The sequence below is a fragment of the Artemia sp. Qi Xiang Cuo genome, chromosome 3, assembly GCF_049724085.1.
Source record: "Artemia sp. Qi Xiang Cuo chromosome 3, ASM4972408v1, whole genome shotgun sequence".
Lineage (NCBI taxonomy): Eukaryota > Metazoa > Arthropoda > Branchiopoda > Anostraca > Artemiidae > Artemia > Artemia sp. Qi Xiang Cuo.
Genome location: NC_142796.1, coordinates 54,852,417 through 54,866,617, shown reverse-complemented (window position 1 = coordinate 54,866,617; position 14,201 = coordinate 54,852,417). Strand labels below are relative to the sequence as shown.

The 14,201-nt window shown below is 35.9% G+C and overlaps 1 protein-coding gene across 1 annotated transcript in view; it reads left to right on the top strand.

The window, feature by feature from the left end:
• Positions 1-14,201, top strand: part of LOC148954293 (aly/REF export factor 2-like) — an 84,234-nt gene that overhangs the window by 13,557 nt on the left and 56,476 nt on the right. Inside the window, exon 3 of the mRNA XM_089087009.1 lies at positions 6,086-6,233. Coding sequence (XP_088943135.1) covers positions 6,086-6,233 — 148 coding nt within the window. The remainder of the gene's footprint in view (positions 1-6,085; positions 6,234-14,201) is intronic.

Sequence of the window (14,201 nt, the reverse complement as noted above, 5' to 3'; positions counted from 1 at the left end):
TCTGGATACCACCTTGATAGGATACCGTCTCTGCTTTAAATTAAAATAAAAATAACTTTTTGGCGTCCCTGCTTTCAATAAAAAAAAAACCCAGGTACTATCACTTAAATATAATAACTCCCTATGCCCCCCCACCTCTGGATACCGACTTGCCAGGATACCGTCTCTACTTTAAATGAAAAAAAATAGCTTTTTGGCATCCCTGCTTTCAATAATAAAAAAAAATCAAGGTACTATCACTTAAATATAATAACTCCCGATGCCCCCCCCCCCATGGATACCATCTTGATAGGATACTGTCTCTGCTTTAAATTAAAAAAAAAAACTTCTTGGCACCCTTGCTTTCAATAAAAAAATCAAAATATTATCTTTTAAATAAAATACATCCATAACCCCCCCCCCCTTGATACCATGTACCTTGATAGGGTACCTTCTCTTCTTTAAATTAAAGAAATTATTAACTTTTTGGCATCCCTGCTTTAAAAAATAAATAAATTTGACATACTATCATTTAAATATAATATCTCCCTATCGCCCCCCCCCCTCTGGATACCACCTTGATAGAATACCGTCTTCACTTAAATTAAAAAAAATAAATTTTTGCCATCCTTGCTTTCAGTAAAAAAACAAATCAAGGTACTATCACTTCAATATAATAACTCCCTATGCCCCCCCCTCTGGATACCATCATCTTGATAGGATACCGTCTCTACTTTAAGTAAAAAAAAAAATAATTGACTTATTTGCATCCCTGCTTAAAAAAAAAAATTCGCGGTATTATCATTTAAATATGATAGCTCCCAACCCCCCCCCCCTCTGGATACCACCTTGATAGGATGCCGTCTCTCCTTTAAATTAAAAAAAAATTAACTTTTTTGCATCCCTGCTTTCATTAAAAAAAAAAATCTAGATTTTATAATTTAAATGTAATACCTCCCTACCCCCCCGCTGGATACCACCTTGCTAGGATACCGTCTCTGCTTTAAATTAAAAAAATAACTTATTTAATAATTAACTAGGTCACTATATGGTTCAAAAAAACACGCGAAATAACGTTAAAAAGCTTAGTGTTCCTTGAAAAAAAAATTGACGGTATGAGTAAAGGGGTACGAAGACAACAACAAAAAAGGCGAAATTATTCAGATATACCTTGACTTATTGAAAAATTGAGTCATAAATTCGCCACGGCACTCAATAATATCCAAAGAAGCTAATTAAAAGGGAGCACACACAAAAGCAAAATTGGGGCCAGTAGCCTATGAGGAATCGCAAATACCCAAGACAATGAACAAGTCCCAATAGGGGGCCCTGGGTCTATCAAAATATTTCAATGGTTTCCCTGGGAATTTGATAGTATTTTCTTCCGTCTCCACTTTAAATGAAAAAAAAAAAAAAACTTTTTGGCATCCCTGCTTTCAATATAAAAAATGAGGTATTATCATTTAAAAATGAGGTATTATCATTTAAAAATGAGGTATTATCATTTAAAAATGATAGCTCCCTATCCCCCCCCCCCCTATAGGCAATAATTTAAATTTTTTTATGAATCATATTTTTGGGGTAACTTCCGTTTCAATATTTAATTCCCCAACCTTGTACATAGCTTAGTCTATAGCTAAATTATGTCCCAAAAGGTTTTTTTTGGGAGGGGGGCTAAAATATTTAAGACAGAAGATTGTATTTTGTTTAATCTATCAGGAGTTCAACAATTGAGTATTAAACATTAATAAAAACCTTATCTAAAAACAGCAAAAGAAAAAAAAAATTCTCCAAACTTACAATTCAGTTGTGGAAACGATCTTTCTGCTATCAACTTCAAAATCAAATTGTAGTGAATGGGGTGTTATATAATTCTATTCAACTTGAAAATAAATTCTTGAGTGCGAATGATGTAAGGAATTGCAAGTGGGAAACTGGATTCGAAATGATTTAAACTCATTTCGTGAAGACGATACTCTTTTTGTCAACATATGAAGAACTGTGTATGTTGCAATATTTGCAATGCAATTGCATATTGCATTTGTCTGGTTTTTATGCAAAGTAACAAGAGACGAAAATTAACGAACCAGAGAGTAGTGAAGAATTATGGTATGCAAAGTAATGTTTGGCAGGGAAAGTCACTGGTGATAAATCGCTAGGGGTGGCACCGTGATTGTGTGATTTTCGGGGATTTGAGGAGCCAATTTTTTTTTCGGGGGGACGCATAGATTTTCGGGGAAATACTCGAAAATTCGGGGATAGTGCAATCCCTGCTTGATTTCTAATCAGGAAAATTGAAATACTAAATCACACGAGAAGAAAAAGCTCTGACTTTGCAGTTGACGCAATAAAGAATTGTCGCAAAATTAATTTAAAGTCGACCGAACGCCGCCGCCTTTGCCTGCGACGGCGCACCTGCGGCGCGCCGGCGGCGTTCGACCGGGCCTCTTGTCGGCGGTGTTCGATCGATCCGCCGGCGCGGCGCTGGGGTCTAATTGTAATCCAGCATTTCTGGCAGGGGAGCATTATCTGGAGGTGTGAAAACTGACTTGAACTGCTTATTCAGGACTTTGGCTATATCTCCAGGGGTGGTTACCTTAGACCTTAGTTCCTCCTGTGCCTCCAGAGGCACCTAGGGCATCCACAAAACGTCTCCAGTCATCTTGGAGGTGTGCTGAAGCTAGTACGTCTTCCCATTTGGGCTATTGGGACGGATGTACATTTGACAAGTCTCTTCTGTGTGAATGTCTCTGTGTGTTTCTAGGACAGCCTTGTCTTCTTGATCCTTCTGGCTGCCTCAAGAGGATTGCGTTTGGCAAGCAAATAATATAACCAGGATTGGTTATACTATTCTTATCAACTGAGGTTTCTGTTATTGGATATCTACCAAGCTTTGAATTGAAGGGCCCATATTGAGATGATGTTTTAGAGTTCCTACTTTCAGGGTTGATGTGATATAGAAGACAATTCCTCTTCCTTGACGATTCACAAGGTTTGAAACTATTGTAAATCCAGGGATGCCAAAGTGTTCTTTGGTCTAATTTCAGTAAAAGTAAACACTGATTTCATGCCTGGTTAACATTACAGCCTTGGTTTCATCTATTTTGGTCCATTTATCGTCAATGCCATCCTTCAGAACAATTAGGTCCAATTCTAAGGGGATCAAAATAAATAAATTTATGTTTTTAAATGACTATGTTTCAATTATCCAAGTGAAATTATGTTTAAAGTAATGTTACCATCCATGCATGCACATCTGAAATTCTTTTATTGGGGAGGGGTCAGAACCAAAAAGCTTTTTAGGTATATATTTTTTCATTTTAATGAAGAGGGGTCTTCAAACTTATCAGGAGATATTGGACTTGGTCCTGTGCTGTGTATTTTGATTCGAATTATTATATATTAATTTTAGGCAAGACTAATACCTCTAAAAAGTTTTGAGAGGTTATTTGTGATTTGTAACATTTGACTGTAACTTCCCCTCTAGTTATGAGACAATGACAACATTTTTCAGATTCCATTTCTACTTCATTGGCCTTGTCATGTTTCTTAGTAAAATCAAGTGGGATGGGGGAAGGGGCTTTGTCATCAAACATTTTTGTGAGTGGGGGGTTAGTGCAAACAAGATATTTGCAGGGGGAGGCAAAGAGGGAGCTTCTTTTTTTTTCTTTGGGAAGAGGGACCAATAATAATGCACTTTTATTTAATAAGTACAATAAGAAGTACCCTGAAATTCACAGACAATTTCACAGGCAATGTAGGACTTCAGACAATTTAGGATTTCAGAGGGAGACAAGCCCCTCTCCCCCTGCATGCATCCTTGATCCCCAGTATGCATAATTTGGCCTATATACAAGACTATATATAGAAATACTTGCTACCACCAATGGACACTTGACTACTAACTACAGTTGAACCAAGACAACCCTTTACTCCCCAAGGCCCACCTCCTTTACACCCTCCTTTACTTGATAGAGCTTAATGAATTTTACTGAGCATCAAACTGATTTGTAAGTATCTTCGCTGTTGACTGCTGAATATCTTGAAAGTCAAATTGGCCTCCTGCTAAAAAAATAATTTGAATATAGAAGAAAAGATTCATTTTTGTTTTGAGTTGAACATGAAAATTTACCAATTGGCAAGGTTTGCCATCTAATTAGGGCCCATTAGAAGCTGGGGAAACACTAAAACTACCATGTTGTCCTACAGAGTAAGAATGTCAAGCTTGGTTTCACAAGGGGCCTTCTTCCAGATATACTACCATCTAGTAGCAACCTGTATAAAACTAGGCTGTATAAAAGACAAAAAAGAATAAAATATTATTGTTATTTTTATAACTGCCTGAACCAATTAATATATAACCATTTATTATTATAACCTTTTTTTCAAAATTAATGCTGATTGTACAATAATTATAATTAGGCCACATCCTACTCTTCAGAAACTTTGTTGTTTACTAAATGGTGAAAATTGTGTTGAATTTGTAAAGCATTTGCTATGTAAAGTTAGTGTATTGCTGACCTTGACACACCAGCACCTTCATGACTTTGGGCAAGGTCTTTTTAACTTCCTTACCAAAAAGTATCTGCCTGGAAACTGACCTATTCCAAGATCTTCTATTTGATTGTGTATTATTAAGAGAGTTAAAAGACCAACCAGCAGCGGAACCACTCCATTCCTTTGTGATTCAACACACCCAATTTTGCTTATTTTTCTGGGTACCTTTTGGAGAATTGGAACATTAGTTGACAGATATTTCTAAAAATGTCTATCACAAACCCCAATGTGCCAAATTTGCACTTTCAAGTCAATAAACACCAATAACCAAGCAAAAATAAAAAGCTTGTCAGGAATTTATTAAGAAAACAAAAAAAATTAAAAATAACAAAATCTGGATAACTGCCAGCATTTGTATTACCAACTTCTTACTATTGTCTAAATATAGAATATAAATGAATTTCAGCTCATTCCAGCTGTAAATTGTCCTAGGTGTGTATATTCACAATTTCAGAAGAGAGGAATTGACACTGAAAAAGCATATTTTTATGCACACAGTTTTCTATTCAGCGCAAATTTGTAGGTGGACCCAATTCAATTGGTGACTTGCATCAGTATTTAAGGTAAAGATACAAATTTGTTCTGGCCTTGTTGAAGGTTTCAGTATTGTGATAAGGAGAATTTTTGTTAATTTTCGGTTCAGTTAGTCCTATAAAGAAAGACTCAAGGGAGGAAAAGAGGAGGTATTGAAAGGATACATTTAGATTACAATAACTGGGAGGGAATTTTTAAGTGGAATAATGAGTACTGGGACCAAAGCTACAAGAGTTTTGATCTTCGAGCAATGTGAAATTAACTTAAGACTAAAAGCTCCTGGAGTTGCATCCTCTGGGCAACTAATCCCTTATATTTGTAAAAAGGGATGTTTGCGTTTTAATTATTTACTAGTTATTTTTAATTAATGCAGAGAGGTCAGAATTTAAGGAACTTAAGTGGGAACATTATATCATTTTTTGCTTTTTAAATAATTGTAAAAAAAACCTTTTGCTGAGCTGAATTCAGGGGGATTTTCAACAGTATAATGTATATTAATCCCTCTTTTATTCTCCTTATCTGAACTTTCTGTTGATCTTCCCTTTGAGAACAGCTTAGCAAACGGTTTTTTTTTAAAAAACCTCAACTGATAAAAATTTTAAGTAGGACAACGCCAATATAGTTATCTACAATCAATTGAGTTCTCATCTTCTTTTTTTCCTACTACTACCAGCTCAGTTATTGGATTCTTTGAATAGTTGTTTCAATTCATGAATGTATACAGGGAAGAAAAAATTCCTTGTTTTAACCAGGGGGGGGGGGCAATTTTTTAAAAAAAATATAAATTGACGATTTCAAAAACGGCATTTGTATTGGATGAAAACACCCAAAAAGTAGTTATCAAAACCCGGGGGGAGGGGGTCAAATGCTCCTTTCCTTTCAATTGACACCCCTGTATTTTAATTATTTTAATCCACTTGGTGTTTGGTTTATAGAACTGTTAGTTAATTAATCTGTTTTACACTGCCCCTAAAGAGGCAGCCATGGTTGTTAATTAATTCATCTTGGGTTTTAGGAGCTGTTTTCAGAATTTGGTCCAATAAAGTCAGCTGCAGTCCACTATGATAGAAGTGCAAGATCATTGGGTACAGCTAGTGTTGTTTACGAACGAAGACTGGATGCTATAAAGGCTATGAAACAGTATAATGATGTCCCCCTTGATGGTATGTACCCCCTTTTTTCTCAAAGGACTCACTATTACATTAAAACTTGTGGTTTAAGCTTTCAAAAACAAGATAGTTTATTAAATTGAGAGAGAAGACACATTGGTATTTTGTTTGATCGTCAGTAGTTCAGCCTATTTTAGATGTTTTTTTTAACCTTTTTTTGGCATGCCATTAAGAAGATTGATTGTAAAACCTAACAGATATGGGTCTGAGGTCCTTTAGGTGATGATGGAACGTCAGAAATGCAAAAATTTGCGTATTTGAAACTACCAAAAATCGTCAAACTGGCAAAATCCTGCATCCTCTCCAGATGCTAATGTTAACCAAAAAAAATTACCAACATCTAGCGTTTGGTGTATCTTGGCATTATTCAGTATAATATTAAACCAAAATTCGTACAATTAGTGGCCTTGGGAAAATTGAGAAGTGTGGCCTGAATAACATTAGGTAAAAAAAGTAAAGGCCTTCAGAAAATTCTGGCATTAGAAATTTTGGCAATCAAAAAATTGATTTTGTTTGGGATTCAGGCACTGGGCGGAGAATGGGTTAGTGATGCCTATACACAGGATGAAATATATAAGGTTCCACTATTGAGATTGACCTGACCCACCCCATCCATAAGCACAGATTTGAGAGTAGAGGTGTAAAAGTGTGCTTTCTTTAGTTTTATTTTTAACGAAAAATGTTTCAATACATCAATAATGGCTTTCACCATAAATTGGCAATGACACTCTATTTTATGGAAAGTATGAGAATCGTACTGTATTGATGAATATGACATAACATTTTGAATAGGTAAAAAAAGGATGCTCTTCGCCAGTAACCGAGCCAGAGCCTACAGTGTTTAAGTTAAAGTGGACTTTTATTGTCTATATCTGAGAACTTGTATGTCTGTTGTTAGCACACTAGACTTGAAATCCTGTGTCTGTAAGTGCAGAGATTCAAGCCCTTCTGTTGCTGGTTATTTGGTTTGGAACAGGGGTCAGTGGTGTGACTCTGTAAGGTTAGCCAGAGTCGAGCCAGCTCCAAAGGAGTACCTGGAGAGATCTAGGGGAAAACATGGAAAGTGTTGGATGATTTGCCCCCAGCCATGCATAGCACTCCCAGCTGAAAAAAGAGAATTAGGAGACTGGCACCTGTACTATGCAGACCATTGGTGAGCATGCGATTCTAAATAGCGTAGTAATAGACGTCTCATCTCATTTTGTGAATTAAATAAAAAAACAAGTTTTTTAAACTGGAAGTAAGGAGTGACATTAAAACTTAAAACGAGCAGAAATTATTCCGTATATGAAAGGGGCTGTTCCCTCCTTAACGCCTCGCTCTTTATGCTAAAGTTTTTTATTGTTTTAAAAAGTAGACTTGTGAAAAAGAGTCTAACTGTAGCGTAAAGAGCGATGCGTTGATGAGGAAACAGCCCCTTTCATATACGGAATAATTTCTGTTCGTTTTATGTTATAATGTCGCTCCTTACTTTCAGTTAAAAAAACTTGTTTTTTTAAATTAAATTTCTGATCGTTTTTTAGTTAATGCAGCTTTTATTTTGGCTCACCCTCATTGAATAAGTAAACAAAATTTGCATTAAAATCTTACTTTTCTTTTGCTAAATGGCTGTTTCTAAATTTGGTTCTGACGTAATTTACAAATTGACTTACGTAACGACCTTCTATATTCATATATTTTTCTTCTGGCAAAAAATACAAAGTTGCAGATTTCTGCAGATATGAGCTGGAAATCTATGTAATAGGGTTTTCTGCTATACTGAATCTGAAGGTGTGATTTTCATTAAAGCTCATTCACTTCAATCAATCAATCAATCATTTTATTAATACTAAACTATTACAAACGTAAAGAAAAATTATTTGGCCCAAGAAGCTTGGCTTGTTGTGGGCCTTACAATACAATAATAAAGCACTAAAACAACCATAAATATTGCCATAAAAATTGCTGCAGAGGCGGTGGAAGTGTACCTAGAAAAGCAGAATGCGCTAAATAAAGATTACTTTTACCCACAATACTATCCAGCGGAGCTATTCCAGTATCATTATAAAGGTCAAAGGAAGGGTAAGGCCTAGGGAGAAGAAAAGTAGCCTTCACTGTTCTATTTTGGGCTCTTTGAAATGAGCAGAGAAGATATTTATTAATATTATCCCAGACAGCAGGAATAAGAAAGGTAAAGAAAAATACAAGCATAACAAAGAGAAAGCATAACACCTGGTGGAAGAAATGAGTTAACCCGGTGCAACATTGAAGACTGGCGGAAGATGAGGGAACGGGTGTGAGTTATGTGAGGCTTAAAAGAGAGAAAACAGTCAAGATACACACTAAGAAATTTCACCATAGCAGCTTGCGGTATAACATCATTCCCATAAGTCAGGATGATTGGCTCCCTTACGTCTCTCATACGATAAGGGGTCCTGAAGTGTACAATGGCAGTTTTCTGGCTGTTGAGAGTCATACCATTTGACCAGCACCAATCTTTAAATTTATCAAGAAGACCTTGAGCTAGGGAAGTTGCAGATGGCAAGTCCACTGCAGCAATGAAAAAGTTACTGTCATCAACAAAAAGAATAGGGTGCACAAGGGGATGAAGACCATCAACGAGATCATTAATGTAAATTAAAAACAAAAGTGGTCCAAGCAAAGAGCCCTGTGGGACACCCTTCAATATAGGCAAAGTAGTGGAAGAATTACCATTAACTGAAAGATACTGAGATCTTCCCGACAGATAAGACCTTACCCATTCTAGTGGGACTCCATGTACTCCAAATGAAGATAGTTTAGACAAAATAACAGAGTGGTCAACCATATCAAAGGCTTTTGAAAAGTCAAGAAATAGACCCAAAACACACAAGCCTTTGACACACAACCCCCTGAGCACTTTGTTACCATTCTAGGGACATGAATAGCAATATAACCATGCATATCATAAGCTGTTAAATTGTCAGTATCTGATAACCATGTTTCTGTTAGACCTATTACATCAAAAGGGCAAGAGTTATCAGACCACAAATATTATTTCGGTACTATCCCACTTATCTTGTATCCCAAGTACATTCAAACAAAATACATTTAAGCAACAATTTAAAGAGAGAGAAGGCATGATTTTATCACAAAAATCAATAGTAGTGTGAAAATTGCAACTAGAATTAACCATAGATTCAAGAAGAGGGTCAAGTGTGTGGGCCTCTTGTTTGCTAGCACTACTTTGTTGCTCAAAGATAACTGATTTAAGAATAGAAGAATTCAAAAGAAAAGAAAAATCAGCCAGATTTACCGCACATAACAAATGCACACAATATCTTCACAAATGAACAAGATATCAAACAAACAGGCTCAAATAGCAGAGGGTAAATTGAAACTAAAAAGGTGAAACTTATAGGCAACAAAGAAAAGAAAGAGAAAAAAAACCCTGCAAGACAAAGAACACTAACAAGCTAAAAAGCTAAAAAAAAATAAAATAATAATAAACAATTACAAGGACAAAGGCAAAAACAAAATACAGAAAAAGGCAAAACAATAAAGAAGCAACCAGAGGAAAGAGTTATCAACGGTTTATGGAATTCACTTAAAAGGAATAATGTAAAACAACATAAATGCAAGCATAAGTAAAACCATTAAATCATCAAGAGTTAAAAAACAACAACAAAAAAACAGAGCTAAAAGGGGAAACATGGTTTATTTCAGTCCTGGGAGGGGCTTGGAGGGACTGTAGTTGACTGATGGAGAACATCAACTTGAGATGCCTCTTTAACAGTGATCATTTTACCATCAAAAAGCTTGGTAAGTATTTCTCCTCCACTAGACCATGTAGACCTCTTCCCAAGCTTTGATTTAGCATAATTAAGTAGCTGAAGTCTAGGCTTTGTAAGTGACTCAGAAATAAAGACACCACTACCTTGCAAACTTTTCTTTTCTCTAAGAATAAGCTGCTGCATTCTTGGACTACAAAATTCCACAACAAGTGGGCGAGATTTCAAACCTGAGCCTTGTTTTCCAATCCTTCTAACAGAAACTATGTCATTCTTAATCAAAGGAATACCAGGAAACCTAGTACTGCAAAATCCAAGTAATTTTCTTTCAGAAGCTTCTGTATAAAGGTCTTCTTTGAAACCAAATAGGATCAGCTGATTTGAAATTTTAATTTCGTCAAACTGATCACTCAGACGATCCACATTGAGTTGAATTGGTTTCAGAGATTTTTGCAGCTCTGACAAACCTGAGTCAAGCAAATGAAGAGATGGTTCAAGCTTTGACATCCTCAAATCATATTGTTTTAGTGATTTTTCAACAAGCACATCAAAATCCATTTTAAGACTATTGTATACCTCTTGTTTAATAATTTCCATGTTGTTAGCATCAAAAGCAGCAGGTACATGACTAGAGGAAGTTTTTTAACAGAGGCCTCAACCAAAGAACCAACCTCATTAGACAGTGCCTCACTGACAACTTCTGCCATAGTAGATTTAAGGTTTTGGTCATTAAGTGAATCTGCAATTAGCTTCTGCTTGTTCTTAAGGGTGTTAATGAGTGAGGTGAGGATAATAATCTACTCATTAATAGATTCAGCTCCACTGTACTGGATGGAGCAGTCTGATCTCATCTCTCTGTGACTAGATGGTCTATGGCTCTTTTTTGAGTTGTCACCCATGATGTAGGCTAAAATGAACTCCAAACTAGGCTAATCAAGCTACAAACTAACAGCAAAAGGCAAAGGATCTTCTGGCTGACACAAGCAATTATAAAGAGGGTCTAATAACAGCTAAGTAGAGGTGTCGGCACCAGGCAGAAAAATAAAAAGACTGTACCTTGGGGGTCCCCAATTGCACCCCTGGGGTTGGGGCTGCTAGGCTTGCCTGCCTTTTCCACTGGACTGGTAGGCGGGCTATATCAGTTCTTCAGACAAATTCAATTTAACGAGAAGGTTAATGATGCCAGATATTACACTTAAAAAAACAATATAGATTCCAATGTGCTTCTTAATTTTTGAATCTTTTGCCAAGTATCGAAACGCTTGTAGGGGATGTTTCCCCCCCTTTCAAAAATCAGGTGAATTTTCTCAGGCTCGTAGCCTTTGATGAGTAATACTAAACTTAATAAAATTTATATATTTATAATAAGCATTATAAACCCATTCTTTTGATACATTTATTGACATAAAAGCTCCGTTTTTAAAAGTTTCAATTACTATTGAGCCCTATCGCTTTTTTTTTATTGTTTTTTTTTATTACGTATATGTTATAACGTATATGATGGGTTTCTCCCCTTAGTCAATACGACGCTCTTTACGTTAAAAGTAAAAAAAAATTTAATTCACAAACCCCTGAATCACAAAGTCCGTTTAATTAGAATAGATAGCTCTTTTGAAAGCACTAAAAAAAACTGTAGCGTAAAGAGCGAGGTGTTGACTTTGGGGAGAACCCCCTCATATACGTAACAATTTCTCTTCGTTTTAAGTTCTAATGGTTGCTTCTTACTTTCAGTTGAAAAAACTTGTTTTGTTTTTTTTAATTTAATTTCTGATCGTTTTTTAAATAATGCTTGGAAGTCCGGCACACCCTTCATAGAAATGTCCGTTACCCCAAAAAGACATCCTCCACGGAAAGATTCTCCCGAGTAAACCCCTCCTCCAGCCCCCCCGCCACCAGAAAAAAATCCTTCCTGAAAATGTCTGTATACTTCCCAATAACCAACACAATATGTAAGCAATGGGCAAAGTTCATAACTTGCAGCCCTTCCCCTGGGAACTGTGGGGGATTAAGTCATCCTAAAATATATATTTATTGGATTTTCGACTATGCTGAACAAAATGGCTATCTCAAAATTTTAATTGGGTGACTTTGAGAAAAAAATGAGCGTGGGAGGGGGCCTAGTTGCCCTCCGTTTTTTTGGTCACTTAAAAATGGCACTAGAACTTTTAATTTCCGTTCCAACGAGCCCTCCTACGATATTCTAGGACAACTGGGTCAATACGATTACCCCTGAAAAAAACAATAAAATTAAAAAATAAAACAAAACAAATAAACACGCATCCGTGATCTTTCTTCTGGCAAAAAATGGTAAATTCCACATTTTTGTAGATAGGAGCTTGAGACCTCTACAGTAAGGTTCTCTGATACGCTGAATACGATGGTGTGAATTTCATTAAGGTTCTATAACTTTTAGGGGGTCTTTCCCCTTTTTTTCGAAAATCAGCCAAATTTTCTCAGGCGCGTAACTTTTGATGGGTAAAATTAAACTTGATGAAACTTAAATTTTTGAAATCAGAATTAAAATTTGATTTTTTTGATGTATCTATTGGTATCAAAATTCCGTTTTTTAGAGTTTCGGTTACCATTGAGCCGGGTCGCTCCTTACTTACAGTTCGTTACCACGAACTGTTTGAAAAAACATACAATTATGGACTTTGTAAAAATGCCAAAAATTTGCCAAATGCTAGATGGTGTTGGTGATTTGTTTGTCGAAACTCGCCAGATTCCACTTTTATAGGTTAGCCATGCTCTTTTGCTGTACTTTCTATGGCATATTTAGTATTTAATTTTGATTAAAATCTCCTTCTCTTATCTATTTACTATACTTGTTGGTGTAGGCTAGGATAGTCTAGGTTTTTCTACCCTTCTTGTATCATTCTAGTCTATCCCACCTTAGGTAGGTACAGTAAGGTGGGTCAATGAGTAGGGTATTACTTAGCCTTTCAACTGTCTTAGCCTTAGTGGAGGCACTTCCAACAGAGACGATCACTCAAGATCGTCTTTAAGAAGAAATAGTCAATGCCATCAGCATCATCCAGCAAAATATCGACTCAAAAATACTAAGGACAGTGAAAAATTAAGAGATGGGGGAGGGGGGGGGGTTACTTTTCTCCTAATTGACGTGCTTGATCAAAACAGTGCGGTTTAAACTATAATTCGCCTAGCCTTGATAAGGCTAGTTATATCATTAAATGAATGCTTGAAAATGTACGCAATACTGGCCTAAACATTATACAGCAACACTAGAAAGAATACCAAAACAAGAAAAGGGCCAAGATATCAAAGTCTAGTGAAGGGGAGGGACAAAGTCTTAGGGGAGTGGGGGTAGGGGGAAATTGTCTCCTAATGGACGCGCCTATCAGTAAGTATATTATCTTCATGATTTTAATGTATTCTAATCTGGCCCTAACTATTTTTAAATCAATTACGAATTGTTGTAAACAAAATTAACGAGTTGTTGTAAAGTAATGCATTTGCTTTATTTTAAGAAAATCTGAGGAGCCAAACAATCAAAAGTACAAACAAAAACAAGGGAAGAAAAGAAAAATGAGGAAAGTACAAACAAAGATTTTGAATACATTTGTATTAAAGTGGTGTATTCAAGGAAAAATTAATAAGATGGTAAAACAGAAATTTATTAGTCAAAATTTTATTTGGGAAGCCTATATTATACAAGCCTTTATTATTGTATATGTTATTTTATATTAGTTGCTATTGTACATGTAACCCGATCTTACTCGTAAACAAGGGAGTTATCCCAATGAAACTAGTTGAACAAAATTTCCTAAAATACATTTTTCAATACATTGAAGTTAATAGGGTGGTAAGTGAGTTTCTTAAATATGGTGGCTCTGAGGTTAGAAATAAGTTACTGAAGATTATGAATATGATTTTTGAAAAAGGGAAGTAAGTACCTAACGATTTTAGAAAACCTTAATTAAGCCACTTTATAAGAAAGGTGATAAAAGTGAGTGATACTATCGAGGCATTAGTCTGGTTTCTAAAAGGTGATACTATCGAGGCATTAGTCTGGTTTCTGTAGGTAGCAAATTACTTAGTAATATGATACTTTTTAGACTGAGAGATGCCGTAGACAAAGTTTTATGAGAACAGTGCGGTTTGAGAAAAGGTAGAGGATGTGTCGACCAAATTTTAACTCTTAGGCTAATAATTAGGAAGTGCCTGAGTTTTCAAACACCTTTGGTCCTCAGTT